At 42.7% G+C, this 17,114-nt stretch overlaps 1 protein-coding gene across 5 annotated transcripts in view; it reads left to right on the top strand.

Annotated features, from left to right (window-relative positions):
• The window catches only part of SLC4A11 (solute carrier family 4 member 11), a 188,920-nt gene that overhangs the window by 94,307 nt on the left and 77,499 nt on the right, over positions 1-17,114 (top strand). For 4 of the 5 annotated variants that reach the window (XM_056553243.1, XM_056553219.1, XM_056553258.1 and 1 more), the window contains exons 4-6: positions 3,401-3,447; positions 10,231-10,462; positions 16,727-16,808. In XM_056553243.1, coding sequence (XP_056409218.1) covers positions 3,401-3,447; positions 10,231-10,462; positions 16,727-16,808 — 361 coding nt within the window. The remainder of the gene's footprint in view (positions 1-3,400; positions 3,448-10,230; positions 10,463-16,726; positions 16,809-17,114) is intronic. The other variant, XM_056553221.1, reaches the window with a different exon arrangement.

Here is a 17,114-nt window from a genome sequence, read left to right as displayed (position 1 = left end):
GCTTCCTGTTCTGATAACAGCCATTCTCTCTGCAAGGTGGCGGCACGCTGGCCGTCCTATAGCATTTCTATTGATGCCGGTGTGGATTAAAAGCTGCGTGAAAGAACACAGCCAGATCTCTAGTAATAGAAGTTAGTTAAATATTACATGCAACTGTTCCATAGTTAGATCTGAAAGAGAAGTGATAGTCAGCTTACCCAGGATGACCAACCGCGACCCGGACAGGCGCGGACCCCACCGGAGGCAAAATAGAAGAAAGAAATGGAAGTCCAGCGCGGTATATTCAGAGCAGGTCGTGCGGTTTATTATAACAAGCACTCAGTACACGATAAATGCATGGTGGTGACGCGTTTCGGCCGGTGGCACCGGCCGACACGCGTCACCATCATGCATTTATTGTGTACTGCGTGCTTGTTATAATAAACCGCACGACCTGCTCTGAATAGTTATATCTGGTTTTTGGTAGAGTGGCAACCAGCGAGATGAGAAGAGATCACTACAAAGTTGGGTAGAATTGACTATTTTCGGAAAGATGATTGGGGCACCTTTGTGGGAGATGGAAATGGGCGATATAGGTCCCGACCTAATTTTCTCACAAACAATCTAAAATATATATTCTAGAAGAAATGGGGAGCACTCACTCACCGAGTATGTAGATCAGGAGCTTCTTTATTATAGATTCATACTGTCGGGTTAACATGCAGGGGAGCGGGATGGTATGGACGCGGGGGTATACAAGCTGGCGACGGACCGTTTACGCACCTCGGCGCGTAAAAGGTCCATCGCCAGCTTGTATACCCCCGCGTCTAGAGCTGGGCGGTATGACCAAATATGTGTATCACGGTATTTTTGTAACTTATGGTGGTTCCACGGTATATAACGGTATTTCTTTCACCACCATTTCTTTCATACTCGACTGTATGAATTTACAATAAAGAAGCCCCTGATCTACATAAATGGTGAGTGCTCCCCATTTCTTCAATTATTTATTATCTGGACTGTACTACATTGCGTGACTAGCACTGAAGAGATGTACAGGTGCGGCTTCCAGGGACTGTGCGGTATCACTGGATTAGTGTCCAATTCACATAGCAGTATATGGATGGTGCCGAGGCTACTTCTTTTTTGCATAGAATATATATCCCACCCACTGAAATTCTTCTTAGTTCTTCTTTCGGGAACGCCCAGTCTGGCAACTAGGGGGTCTGTTTTGCTGAGTGACTACCGGCTCATCGGCCAGTTGAGGCAACTACTTGGTCTACTGAGCCGGTTGACTACTGGTTCTATCGAGCTAAACTGGACGACTGATATAATTTGTACATTGTATAATTAATCTACCAACAGAAGATACCAATAAGGACATCATCAAGGACAGTACATGAGAATAACACGTTACATATAACAGGGCACAGCATTGAGTCATTTCTCCATCCTAGCAGTTCTGTAATTTAAAGGCCATTTGGCACCAAATTCTGAATTGTAACAAATTTGCCATATTCTTTTTTTTCATTCTGCCACATTCTGTAATCGCCTTAGTGAGCGTAAGGTCTTATTGAACCCCACATCATAAATTCCTCCCTCACTATGCAACCCCTGCGGCCTTTGGCATCATTTCCCATCTGCAGAGTGTAACACATACAACGCACATTTACTAGTAGTGGAGTGTGCCAAGTATTACACCTGTGTAGTCACATATGAGGAGTGGATACAGCAGTCACTCAACTTATTCCTCAGGCTGTTACCTTACTTTACATAAAGAATATTTTATGTGAAGCCGCTGCACTCACTATTCTGCTGGTGAGGTCACTGTGTACATACATTACATTACTTATCCTGTACAGATCCTGAGTTATATCCTGTATTATACTCCACAGCTGTACTCACTATTCTGCTGGTGGGGTCACTGTGTATATACATTACATTACTTATCCTGTACTGATCCTGAGTTATATCCTGTATTATACTCCAGATCTGTACTCACTATTCTGCTGGTGGGGTCACTGTGTACATACATTACATTACTTATCCTGTACTGATCCTGAGTTATATCCTGTATTATACTCCAGAGCTGTACTCACTCTTCTGCTGGTGAGGTCACTGTGTACATACATTACATTACTTATCCTGTACTGATCCTGAGTTATATCCTGTATTATACTCCAGATCTGTACTCACTATTCTGCTGGTGGGGTCACTGTGTACATACATTACATTACTTATCCTGTACTGATCCTGAGTTATATCCTGTATTATACTCCAGAGCTGTACTCACTCTTCTGCTGGTGAGGCCACTGTGTACATACATTACATTACTTATCCTGTACTGATTCTGAGTTATATCCTGTATTATACTCCAGAGCTGTACTCACTATTCTGCTGGTGGGGTCACTGTGTATATACATTACATTACTTATCCTGTACTGATCCTGAGTTATATCCTGTATTATACTCCAGAGCTGTACTCACTCTTCTGCTGGTGAGATCACTGTGTACATACATTACATTACTTATCCTGTACTGATCCTGAGTTATATCCTGTATTATACTCCAGAGCTGTACTCTCTTCTGCTGGTGAGGTCACTGTGTACATACATTACATTACTTATCCTGTACTGATCCTGAGCTATATCCTGTATTATACTCCAGAGCTGTACTCTCTATTCTGCTGGTGGGGTCACTGTGTATATACATTACATTACTTATCCTGTACTGATCCTGAGTTATATCCTGTATTATACTCCAGAGCTGTACTCACTCTTCTGCTGGTGAGGTCACTGTGTACATACATTACATTACTTATCCTGTACTGATCCTGAGTTATGTCCTGTATTATACTCCAGAGCTGTACTCACTCTTCTGCTGGTGAGGTCACTGTGTACATACATTACATTACTTATCCTGTACTGATCCTGAGTTATATCCTGTATTATACTCCAGAGCTGTACTCACTATTCTGCTGGTGAGGTCACTGTGTACATACATTACATTACTTATCCTGTACTGATCCTGAGTTATATCCTGTATTATACTCCAGAGCTGTACTCACTATTCTGCTGGTGAGATCACTGTGTACATACATTACATTACTTATCCTGTACTGATCCTTAGTTATATCCTGTATTATACTCCAGAGCTGTACTCACTATTCTGCTGGTGAGATCACTGTGTACATACATTACATTACTTATCCTGTACTGATCCTGAGTTATATCCTGTATTATACTCCAGAGCTGTACTCACTCTTCTGCTGGTGAGGTCACTGTGTACATACATTACATTAGCTCCTGTATTATTCCTCAGACCTTCAGGGACTCACAATGTAATATTGTTCACAATGTTGCATTTGTTGTCAACTTTCCAGTAATGTTGTTTTTTTTATTTACCTTTTATTTTCTTTCAGCAGAAAATGAGAGCCATGGCTGTGTATTGCTTCACACCTCCAGAAAAGTAAGTGAACCCCAATGATATCTGATCCACTTATATTTGTTATCCCGGACCATTGACCATAGCCTTCCCCTCTATAGCAGTGGTCTACAAACCGGGACCTTCAGATGTTGCAAATCTAAAATTCCCAGCATGCCCGGACAGCCAACGGCTGTCCGGGCATGCTGGGAGTTTTAGTTTTGCAACAGCTGGAGGCACACAGTTTGGAATCCGACTGCTGACATCCAGACACAACTTTATTCACTTGAATGGGATCTAAGCTGCAGAGACCTGCACTACCAAGCTCAGCCACTACTAAATACATGGCGCTGTTTCTTGTGAAGGGCGTTCCCATACATCTTTACCCTGCTATTTGTCACATTTAGGACCATGCATGGAGCTTAGCAGGTACTTTCTTTTTTATTTTTATTTTTTTACCTATTGACAGCCAATGACATTCTTCTCCAGATCCACTATGGATATGAATGGAGAATTGATAGAAAACTTGCACTACTCGTTATGTCATTTTTTATATTGTGCCCAATTCATCTTCACTTTAAAGGGGTACTCCGGTGGAAAAACTTTTTTTTTTTTCCTTTTTTAAATCAACTGGTGCCAGAAAGTTAAACATATTTGTAAATTACTTCTATTAAAAAATCTTAATCCTTCCAGTACTTATTAGCTGCTGAATGCTACAGAGGAAATTCCTTTCTTTTTGGAACACTGATGACATCACGGCCACAGTGCTCTCTGCTGACATCTCTGTCCATTTTAGCAACCGTGCATAGCAGATGTATGCTAAGGGCAGCATGGTGGCTTAGTCGTTAGCACTGCTGCCTTGCAGTGCTGGGGCCTTGGGTTCAAATCCCACTAAGGACAACAATAAATAAAGACTTATTATTATTATTATTATTATAATAACGTCAGCAGAGAGCACTGTGCTCGTGATGTCATCAGAGAGCATTCCAAAAAGAAAATAATTTCCTCTGTAGTATTCAGCAGCTAATAAATACAGGAAGGATTAAGATTTTTTAATAGAAGTAATTTACAAATATGTTTAACTTTCTGGCACCAGTTGATTTAAAAAAAGAAAAAAAAAATGTTTTTCCACCGGAGTACCCCTTTAAGAAAATAAAGGCGCCATATACAGCACAAAGGGGCGTGTTTTCTGGCCCGGAATAAGACATATTCCTTCTTTCTGTGCCTGAATGTAGCAGGGCCTGGGATTGTTGACTTGTTGATGTTACAGACCCCGTAGATTGCCGCACCACAGGCCGTCTAGAATTTAAGTTTTTACGACTGGATTTGTTTTGTTCTCTCTGGTTACTGTCCCCCCCGGTAGACGTGATCTTCAGGATGTGGAATTCATCTTAATTAAACCCATCACCGAGTAGATCGAGGCAGCACAGCCCTGCGGCACAGACCGCCAAAAGACGCTTTTCTCTCTCCTTTTTTTTTTTATTTTATTTTTTTTTTTATTTTATTTTTTTTACATTTAATTAAGTTGCATTTCGTTAGATGTAGCGGCACTTTTAACTTACAAACCAGCCGGAGAAGCTTTTGTCAGGCTCGCTTGTTATTCTCCCAGCAATAGGCAGCGACGACTATGTCCTTGAGATGCCGGTCCTAGATACAAGGAGCAACCTTTACCCGATAATCTTGGTATCTATGGTGACAGAACGCCTGTTCCTGACCAATGGGAAGCGTCTAATATTGTCAAGATGAAAATTTGTATATTCTTTTCACTTTTATTCGTTTTTATTGTTAAAGGGGTATTCCGGTGGAATTTTTTTTTTTCTTTAGTTCTTAAAGTTAAATAGATATGTAAATTACTTCTATTAAAAAATCTTTACCCTTCCAGTACTTTTTAGCAGCTGTATGCTAGAGGAAATTCTGTTCTTTTTTTTATTTCTTTTTTATCCTGTCCACAGTGCTCTCTGCTGACACCTCTGTCCGTGTCAGGAACTGTCCAGAGCAGGATAGTTTTGCTATGGGGAGTTTCTCCTGCTCTGGACAGTTCCTGATACGGACATCAGGTGTCAGCAGAGAGCACTGTGTACAAGACAAAGAAAAGAAATTCAAAAAGAAAAGAATTTCCTCTGTAGCATACAGCCGCTAAATTGTACTGGAAGGGTAAAGATTTTTTAATAGAAGTCATTTACAGATTAACTGTTTAACTTTCTGGCACCAGTTCATAAAAAAAATAAAATAAAATAAATAAAGTTGTTTTCCACCGGAGTACCCTTTTAATTTCAGTATAAACAATTACACCATCACATACTTCAATACATTATACATAACAATATACCTCCAACCATTACAATTGTATCTAACTCACATCTAGTGGTGCCTCCGTCTCCTATATCTCCCTTCACCTTTCATGTCTCATATTTATAAATCTAAATGTATAAATATGAGACATGACAAGAGATATGAGACATGTATATTCTTTTTGTAGTTTGCTTTTTTTATCTATTTATTTATTAATATTATTAACTTTTTTTTTTATTTATCCATTTATAATTTTATTTTTATTTTTTGTGGTTATCAGCAGTAAATTTCCAGCAGGCGATACTTGGACAATAGAGAACACTTGTCCTAATGTAATTTCTTTCATTGGCAAAAAGCAAAATGTGTTAACACTTGTCCCAAGAGCATGTTTTCTCTGCCCAAAAATGTGGGAAATACCGTATATACTCGAGTATAAGCCGAGTTTTTCAGCACGATTTTTCGTGCTAAAAACACCCCCCTCGGCTTATACTCGAGTGAACTCTCCACCCGCAGTGGTCTTCAACCTGCGGACCTCCAGAGGTTTCAAAACTACAACTCCCAGCTGGGAGTTGTAGTTTTGAAACCTCCGGAGGTCCGCAGGTTGAAGACCACTGCGGCCTTCGACATCATCCAGCCCCCTCTCACCCCCCTTTAGTTCTGTACAGTACTCGCCTCCGCTCGGCTCTGGTCCGGTGCTGCAGGACTGTCCGGTGGGGAGGTCGTCCGGTGGGATAGTGGTTCCGGGCTGCTATCTTCACCGGGGAGGCCTCTTCTAAGCGCTTCGGGCCCGGCCCCAGAATAGTCACGTTGCCTTGACAACGACGCAGAGGTACGTTCATTACCAACGTACGTCTGCGTCATCGTCCAGGCAACGCCTCTATTCTGGGCCCGAAGCGCGGAGAAGAGGCGCCCCCGGTGAAGATAGCAGCCCGGAACCACTATCCCACCGGACAACCTCCCCACCGGACAGTCCTGCAGCACCGGACCAGCGTCGAGCGGAGGTGAGTACTGTACAGAACTAAAGGGGGTGAGAGGGGGCTGGATGATGTCGAAGGCCGCAGTGGTCTTCAACCTGCGCACCTCCGGAGGTTTCAATGACAGGTGATGACAGGTGATGATGATGATGAGGGTCTGGATGATGACAGGCGGTGATGATGATGAGGATGTTAATGACGGGGGTCTGGATGATGACAGGGGGTGATGATGTATTTCCCACCCTAGGCTTATACTCGAGTCAATAACTTTTCCTGGGATTTTGGGTTGAAATTAGGGGCCTCGGCTTATACTCGAGTATATACGGTACGTAAAAAATAAATAAATACAAAACAATTTGGACAAGAAATTTATTCCAGGAAAAGGAATTCTGGAATCGATGTTGTTGCATATATATCGGTATAGTATAAGGTTGATCCTTACCATTTTGAGTTCAGATAGATGTGTCACACGTTACAGGGGAAACTCGAAAAATTTGAATATCGTGCAAAAGGCCATTGTTTTTCATTAATGCAATTTAAAAGGAAAGGAAGCATGAAGTGTAGAGATGAGCGAACTTACAGTAAATTCGATTCGTCACGAACTTCTCGGCTCGGCAGTTGATGACTTATCCTGCAGAAATTAGTTCAGCTTTCAGGTGCTCCGGTGGGTTGGAAAAGGTGGATACAGTCCTAGGAGACTCTTTACTAGGACTTTATCCACCTTTTCCAGCCCACCGGAGCACCGGAAGGCTGAACTAATTTATGCAGGATAAGTCATCAACTGCCGAGCCGAGAAGTTCGTGACGAATCGAATTTACTGTAAGTTCGCTCATCTCTAATGAAGTGCTCCAAAATCTCCTGGTAGATGGATGCATTGTCCCTGGACTTAAATGGGAACTCCGCTGCTCAGCGTTTAGAACAAACTGTTCCGAACGCAGGAGCCGGTGCCGGAAGCTCGTGATGTCACGTCCCTCCCCCTCAATGCAAGTCCATAGACTTGCATTGAGGGGGCGGTGCGTGACGTTATGAGGGGGCGGGGCTATGACGTCACGAGCTCCCAGCGTTCGGAACAGTTGAGCAGCGGAGTACCCCTTAAATGAAGCACAGTGGACCAACACCAGCAGATTACATGGCTCCCCAGATCATAGTAATTGGGGGGTGGGGGGTGCTTTTGGGTTTTCATGAGCTGTAAACCATAATCGTCACCTCTTGCCCACCCCCCCTTTCGGACACCTTCCTGTCCTTTGGCACACCCCTCCTGCTGGTCAGCCAGTCCTGCTGAAATTAATGGGTTTGGTTGATTTCCATCTACTTTAAAGGACATCTGTAGTGCTCAGAACTTATCCCCTATCCCCGCGATCTCCTATACGGGGCTGCGGCAATGTACAGGAAAGGGGGCGTTCTGTCCCGGCAGCAGCCGGCACGCCCCCTCCATGAATCCCATAGAGATACATGGAGTACATGAAAACCTGCCGCGGCCCCGTAAAGGAGATTGTGCGGGGCTCCAGCACTCTGACCCCCCTGCAATCTATAACTTATCCCCTATCCTTTGGATAGTGGATAAGTTTTAAGCACTACAGATCTCCTTTAAATCTGGTATAACTCCTTTCAGTAAAATCTGTCATCCTGCAGAGTGTTGGTGACATACCGTATATACTCGAGTATAAGCCCAGTTTTTCAGCATGATTTTTCGTGCTGAAAACACCCCCCTCGGCTTATACTCGAGGGAACTCTCCGCCCTCAGTGGTCTTCAACCTGCGGACCTCCAGATGTTTCAAAACTACAACTCCCAGCATGCCCGGACAGCCAACGGCTGTCCGGGCATGCTGGAAGTTGTAGTTTTGCAACAGCTGGAGGTCTGCAGGTTTGAGAACACTGCTGTACGCTGTATCCCTATGCCCGGGCTGCAAAAGATAAAGAAAATAAACTTTAACTTACCTACGTCGGGCTTACGCTTACCGGGCATGATGGGAGTTGTAGTTTTGAAACATCTAGAGGTCCGCAGGTTGAAGACCACTGCGGCCTTCGTCATCATCCAGACCCCCCCCCCTTAGTTTTGTACTCACCTCCGGGTCGTCAGGGTGAGCTGGTCCAGGCCATTTGTGCTGCAGGGACCATCCGGTGGGGAGGGTTAGTTGTTCCGGGCTGTCCATCTTCACCGGGGGGGCCTCTTCTCCGCGCTTCGGGCCCGGCCCAGGAATAGTGTCGTTGCCTTGACGACGACTCACAGGGTCGTTCATGAGCAACATCCCTGTGCGTCGTTGTCAAGGCATCGTCTCTATTCTGGGCCCGAAGCGCGGAGAAGATGCCCCCCCCCCCCCCCGGTGAAGATGGACAGCCCAGAACAACTATCCCTCCCCACCGGACAGTCCCTGCAGCACAGATGGCCCGGACCAGCGCACCCTAATGTCCCGCCAAGCTGAGGTGAGTACAAAACTAAAGGGAGTGAGGGGGGGGGGGGGGGTCTGGATAATGTCGAAGGCCGCAGTGGTCTTCTACCTGCGGACCATCGGCTGTGCGGGCATTCTGGGAGTTGTAGTTTTGAGACATCTGGAGGTCCGCAGGTTAAAGACCACTGTAATTAGACATTGACAAGCGTTGATGATGAAGGTAGGGTGATGGGTGGGCTGATGACAGGTGGTGATGATGAAGGGGGCTGTGGGATGATGACAAGGGGGTGATGACAGGCAGTGATGATGAAGGGGGGGATGATGAAGGGGGGATGATGACAGGCGGTGATGAAAGGCGGTGATGAAGAAGAGGGGGTGTGGGATGATAGGGTAATGATGACAGGCGGATGATGAAGGGGGGGTGTGGGATGATAGGGTAATGATGACAGGCGGTGATGATGAAGGGGGGGTGTGGGATGATAGGGTAATGATGACAGGCGGTGATGATGAAGGGGGGGTGTGGGATGATAGGGTAATGATGACAGGCGGTGATGATGAAGGGGGGGTGTGGGATGATAGGGTAATGATGACAGGCGGTGATGATGAAGGGGGGGTGTGGGATGATAGGGTAATGATGACAGGCGGATAATGACGGGTCTGGATGATGACAGGGGGAGATGATGTATTTCCCACTCTAGGCTTATAGTCGAGTCAATAACTTTTCCTGGGTTTTTGGGGTGAAATTAGGGGCCTCTGCTTATATTTGGGTCGGTTTATACTCGAGTATATACGGTAGCTCTGCCCACTGTCATAGCCGTCTGCTCAGGCAGATCAGAATCCTGTTTAACAATAGGTTATAAAAAATGAATGCATAGACTGGTGAAGGATCGTCCGGGAAGATCTGATCATGCACACTTAGCTTCAGCTGATAACCAGCCAAAAAAACAACAACCCAAAAACCAGACCAGACCCCAGCCAGTCACCTTTATCTGCATGTTTGTCCATTTTGACCAATGTTTGTCCTTTTTTCTGAATATATATATATATATATCATTATAAATTTATAGACGGCTTATTTGTGCCTTTTTGATACATTGTCATTTCTTGTTATAATCTGTTCTGTTTTCTTTTGAGTCGGCTTTATTGATAAATGTATTTTTTTTTTTAACCAGTACCTAAAATTAAAGAACTTTGAGGAGGAGGTGAGAGCCCACCGGGACCTGGACGGCTTCCTTGCCAAAGCCAGCATTATCCTGGATGAGACGGCGACCTCTCTGGACGACGTCCTGCGGGAAATGCTCAAGCACTTTGTGGAAGACCCGGAGAACGCTGAGCCCATCTGCAACTTTGACAAAATCATGAGCACTTTATTCACGGACTCCGGCGCTCCAAGGGAAGGGAATGGTACGGAAAGGGTTTTGTTCTAGAGCAATTTGGTCTCGTACTGTTATGTAATGCAAACTCTCCCCCTCCTCTTACTCTCAGACCTTGGAACATATCAAACAGGAGAATACTGTTCATAGAGATACAGTATCCCTCGATAAGATATAGCAGTCCCCGACTAGGACCATTGTATATATACGTGACTTAGCCATACGCATGGACCGTGTACAGCAGCACAGAGTACTCACGGGCTTCCAGACACTCTCTCTAGGGCAGCTTAGTCTACTCTGGAAGCAATGATTGTAGGGGAGAATACTCCTGTATTCAGGCTACGGCTGGGGGAGGGGAAAACCGCACGCTCCCGTACCCCAGCCGGACCGGCGTTGAAATCCATTGACTTTAATGGGCCAACCGAAGTCAACGTTTGACTCCGGTTGGCTTATTTTTGACTCGTATCCGGTTTTCTGACCGGACCTAAAACCGTAATATACTACGGTTTTAGGTCCGGTCAAAAAACCGAATACGGGGCAGAAATGAGCCAACCGGAGTCAAGCGGTGACTCCGGGCGGCTCATTAAAGTCAATGGATTTCAGCGCCGGTATGGGAGCGCACGCTTTTCCCCTCCCCCAGCCAGATCCGGCAGCTGTAGCCTGAAAACGTGGTGTGCATGCGCACCCTGACATCGCGCGCGAGTTTTCTCATGTTTTCCGTATCTGTTTAAAGGGGTACTCCTCTGCCCCAGCGGTTGTCACGTCACATCACGCCCCCTCAATGCCCTGCTGGCTGCAGGGGTCGCGGTTGTCACATCACATCAGGCCCCCACCTGTGCTGGCTGCAGGGGTTGTGACATGACTGCCATACCCCTCGTGATGTCACGCCCCCTCAATGCAAGTCTATGGGAGGGGGCGTGGCATCCGCCACGCCCCCTCCCATAGACGTGCATTGAGGGGGCCTGATGTGACGTGACACTGGGGCAGTGCAGTACCTCTTTAATACACACAAAGGTGCTGTGTTTTATAGATCAATATGCCCAATGTGTTTATAGAAATGAGAAGTACTGAGCCTGTCTCCCGCCGAGCCCTCCTCCGCAGGGTGTAGCGTCGCCCGTGCCTTGCATTTCTCTGGGACGTTGCACAATGTTGCAGTGTGATGACCAGATCTAACAATCTGCTTCTCATGCAGTTTTCCTCCTCTGGATGACGACATGTTTGGACGGAGGGAGAGTGGCGGTAATAATAAGTATGGCCGCTTCCCTTGTTTACTCCTTGTACTGGCACCACGAGGCACGCCGGCTGCGGCTGTTGGGCCGGACGATCAAATACCAATTAGCCTCTTGTTTTCTTCCTCCATGAATATTTGGTAGGTGACTCATTGGCTCTAGAGACTCGCAGCTAATTCCTTCCAGCCCGGGCCGAGGGGGTGAAGCAGCTGCTGCAGATTGTCTGACTAGGCAATAACCTTATTGACATAGGAAATGAAGCACGTGCCTGTGCTGTGAGGGTGCGCGGGGCGGGCGGACACCTCCTCTAGTGTCAGCTGCAGCTTCTGCCTCACTGTCACCTCTCCCCTTATTTATTACAATCAGAGCTATGAGAGGATTTTCTGTTATATACAAGAAGAATGGATCAGAAAGCAATGAAATAGTTTATTTCCTATTATTTAGTTTTTAGGCACTCGTGTGTCTCTGTATGGTCCGTACTGCACCTGACTATGGACGGAGTCTTCTCTATATGTGATACCTCTAGGGATGAAAACCTCCATGACAAAGGGCAACATGGGAAATGCCACAATGTTCTGGAGTCATTGCCAACATCTCCTACTCCTGTTGATCTTGAGTTGGATCTCTACCCAAACAGGGACAGTTGATCTATCTATCTCATATCTATCTATCTATCTATCTATCTCATATCTATCTATCTATCTATCTCATATCTTTCTTATCTATCTCATATCTATCTATCTATCTATCTCATATCTATCTATCTATCTCATATCTATCTATCTCATATCTATCTATCTCATATCTATCTATCTCATATCTATCTATCTATCTATCTATCTCATATCTATCTATCTATCTATCTCATATCTATCTCATATCTATCTCATATCTATCTCATATCTATCTCATATCTATCTCATATCTATCTCATATCTATCTCATATCTATCTCATATCTATCTCATATCTATCTATCTATCTGTCTCCTATCTATCTCTCTCCTATCTATCTCTCTCCTATCTATCTCTCTCCTATCTATCTATTTCATATCTATTTATCTATCTCATATCTATTTATCTATCTCATATCTATTTATCTCATATATTTTGTATCTCATATTTATATCTATATATCTATCTCTCTGTCTATCATATCTATCTAAAAAAAAAAAAAAAAAGTAGCGCATGTGATACACAACCTTTTGTATGGGCCAGGCATACAGGTGCACACTGCTGCGGCACCCGCATCTCTACAGTGCCGACCCGAATACTTTGTGGAAAACTACAAACACAGACTGCTAGCACAAAGCTATATATATGAAATATGATATGATATATTGCTATAGTGACAAATAGAGGTTCTTAGCTTACCATTTGGCCAAATAGTGTGAACCATCCCACCGCAATAAGGTGACCTAATTGGGAAGGATCCTACACTATTAATATACCTAAATTTTTCAATATAGCTATAATATATATATATATATATATATATATATATATATATATATACACCTATATAGCAGTGTGCTGCTGTTATTCTCTTGTCTGTATCTATCTATCTCCATATCCATCTATCTATCTCCTATCTATCTATCTCCTATCTATCTATCTATCTCCTATCTATCTATCTCCTATCTATCTATCTCCTATCTATCTATCTCCTATCTATCTATCTCCTATCTATTTATCTCCTATCTATCTCCTATCTATCTATCTCATATCTATCTCATATCTATCTATCTCATATCTATCTATCTATCTCATATCTATCTATCTATCTATCTCATATCTATCTATCTCATATCTATCTATCTATCTCATATCTATCTATCTCATATCTATCTATCTATCTCATATCTATCTATCTCAATCTATCTATCTCTATCTATCTATCTCTATCTATCTCTATCTCATATATCTATATATCTCATATATCTATCTATCTCATATCTATATATCTCATATATCTATCTATCTCATATATCTATCTATCTCATATATCTATCTATCTCATATATCTATCTATCTCATATATCTATCTATCTCATATATCTATCTATCTCATCTATCTATCTATCTCATATATCTATCTATCTCATCTATCTATCTATCTCATCTATCTATCTCATCTATCTATCTCATCTATCTATCTCATCTATCTATCTCATCTATCTATCTCATCTATCTATCTCATCTATCTATCTCATCTATCTATCTCATCTATCTATCTCATCTATCTATCTCATCTATCTATCTCATCTATCTATCTATCTCATCTATCTATCTCATCTATCTATCTCATCTATCTATCTCATCTATCTATCTCATCTATCTATCTCATCTATCTATCTCATCTATCTATCTCATCTATCTATCTCATCTATCTATCTCATCTATCTATCTATCTCATCTATCTATCTATCTCATCTATCTATCTCATCTATCTATCTATCTCATCTATCTATCTCATCTATCTATCTCATCTATCTATCTATCTCATCTATCTATCTATCTCATCTATCTATCTATCTCATCTATCTATCTATCTCATCTATCTATCTATCTCATCTATCTATCTATCTCATCTATCTATCTCATCTATCTATCTCATCTATCTATCTCATCTATCTATCTCATCTATCTATCTCATCTATCTATCTCATCTATCTATCTCATCTATCTATCTCATCTATCTATCTCATCTATCTATCTCATCTATCTATCTCATCTATCTATCTCATCTATCTATCTCATCTATCTATCTCATCTATCTATCTCATCTATCTATCTCATCTATCTATCTCATCTATCTATCTCATCTATCTATCTCATCTATCTATCTCATCTATCTATCTCATCTATCTATCTCATCTATCTATCTCATCTATCTATCTCATCTATCTATCTCATCTATCTATCTCATCTATCTATCTCATCTATCTATCTCATCTATCTATCTCATCTATCTATCTCATCTATCTATCTCATCTATCTATCTCATCTATCTATCTCATCTATCTATCTCATCTATCTATCTCATCTATCTATCTCATCTATCTATCTCATCTATCTATCTCATCTATCTATCTCATATCTATCTCATATCTATCTCATATCTATCTCATCTCATATCTATCTATCTATCTATATCTCTCATATATTTTGTATTACATATTTCTATCTATCCCCGCTTAAGGCCTTCTCTTATTGTTGTGCCTTCTCTCATTGTTGTGACTTCTCTCATTGTTGTGACTTCTCTCATTGTTGTGACTTCTCTCATTGTTGTGACTTCTCTCATTGTTGTGACTTCTCTCATTGTTGTGACTTCTCTCATTGTTGTGACTTCTCTCATTGTTGTGACTTCTCTCATTGTTGTGACTTCTCTCATTGTTGTGACTTCTCTCATTGTTGTGACTTCTCTCATTGTTGTGCCTTCTCTCATTGTTGTGCCTTCTCTCATTGTTGTGCCTTCTCTCATTGTTGTGACTTCTCTCATTGTTGTGACTTCTCTCATTGTTGTGCCTTCTCTCATTGTTGTGCCTTCTCTCATTGTTGTGCCTTCTCTCATTGTTTTGCCTTCTCTCATTGTTGTGCCTTCTCTCATTGTTGTGCCTTCTCTCATTGTTGTGCCTTCTCTCATTGTTGTGCCTTCTCTCATTGTTGTGACTTCTCTCATTGTTGTGACTTCTCTCATTGTTGTGACTTCTCTCATTGTTGTGCCTTCTCTTTGTTGTGACTTCTCTCATTGTTGTGACTTCTCTCATTGTTGTGACTTCTCTCATTGTTGTGACTTCTCTCATTGTTGTGCCTTCTCTCATTGTTGTGACTTCTCTCATTGTTGTGACTTCTCTCATTGTTGTGACTTCTCTCATTGTTGTGCCTTCTCTCATTGTTGTGACTTCTCTCATTGTTGTGCCTTCTCTCATTGTTGTGCCTTCTCTCATTGTTGTGACTTCTCTCATTGTTGTGACTTCTCTCATTGTTGTGACTTCTCTCATTGTTGTGACTTCTCTCATTGTTGTGCCTTCTCTCATTGTTGTGCCTTCTCTCATTGTTGTGCCTTCTCTCATTGTTGTGACTTCTCTCATTGTTGTGACTTCTCTCATTGTTGTGACTTCTCTCATTGTTGTGACTTCTCTCATTGTTGTGACTTCTCTCATTGTTGTGACTTCTCTCATTGTTGTGACTTCTCTCATTGTTGTGCCTTCTCTCATTGTTGTGACTTCTCTCATTGTTGTGACTTCTCTCATTGTTGTGCCTTCTCTCATTGTTGTGACTTCTCTCATTGTTGTGACTTCTCTCATTGTTGTGACTTCTCTCATTGTTGTGCCTTCTCTCATTGTTGTGACTTCTCTCATTGTTGTGACTTCTCTCATTGTTGTGACTTCTCTCATTGTTGTGACTTCTCTCATTGTTGTGACTTCTCTCATTGTTGTGACTTCTCTCATTGTTGTGACTTCTCTCATTGTTGTGCCTTCTCTCCCTCCTGTTGTCATATCTAGTGTCAGGCCATTTCCCCGTCTCCCACTTGTCTCCTGTACGCTGCTCGGTGTGGGATGATTATATGGTTCCTTACTGGAGCGGTGTCATTATCATCTTATAAATATACGCTGCAGATATAAAAATATCCCCTGATTCAGCCAAGTCAGGGAGGAAAATGACGGGGGAAGAGCGCTGCTTTCTTTTTTTCTTTCCTATACTTGTTTGCGCCCTTTCCAGTCTCTACTATGAGCGCTCATGCGCCAGCCGCTGCGGAGATCCCGTCTTTCTTAGTTTTCCAGCTTTTAATGTTTTACACTTCTTCCTTTTGCAGCTGGGAAATAAGTTGTGGCCTGAGCAAGCAGTGGAAAAAGTTACATAAATCCCGTCCAAAAACCTTACATAATAAACTTCTGTGCCTTGTGCACAATACAGCGTTCATGCCGACAGGCCGCAGAGCATCGTACTCTGTAGTGTACAGCCCTGTATTATGGGGGGCCCCTATATGGGGAAACTTGGTTGTTTTGTACTTTTTTTGTTTGATATATTTTTTATTTTTTATCTTCTTTTTTTTCTTTTACAGTACATCTGCTTTCAGACACAATTCAAGGGGTGACGGCCACAGCCACAGGCGTTCAGTACCAGCAATCCTGGCTCTGTATAATGTGAGTAAGATCCTCGTGCTTGGTTTTGTCCCACGCCAATAATAGGCATCACAATTGCGTAATCACAAGTTGTAGCAGTAATATGCTGTAGGAGGTGCAAGAAATCACGTGGATCTGCTGTGATTGTCGTTGTAAAACATTAGAATTTTTTTGCACTACAAAAGGCACCACCTGATAGGCTAATAATACAACGTAAGGCATGTCGGTATACACCAGTCACATAGAAATGTGCAGGAATTACAACACGTGTTATGGAGACTGGGTCTAGTACATAATATACTCAAACTCGTTTTCGAATTAAACAAA

The sequence above is a fragment of the Hyla sarda genome, chromosome 1 (genome assembly GCF_029499605.1).
Source record: "Hyla sarda isolate aHylSar1 chromosome 1, aHylSar1.hap1, whole genome shotgun sequence".
Taxonomy (NCBI): domain Eukaryota; kingdom Metazoa; phylum Chordata; class Amphibia; order Anura; family Hylidae; genus Hyla; species Hyla sarda.
Note: the sequence above shows the minus strand (reverse complement) of the source record. Positions and strands in the feature narration are given on the sequence as shown.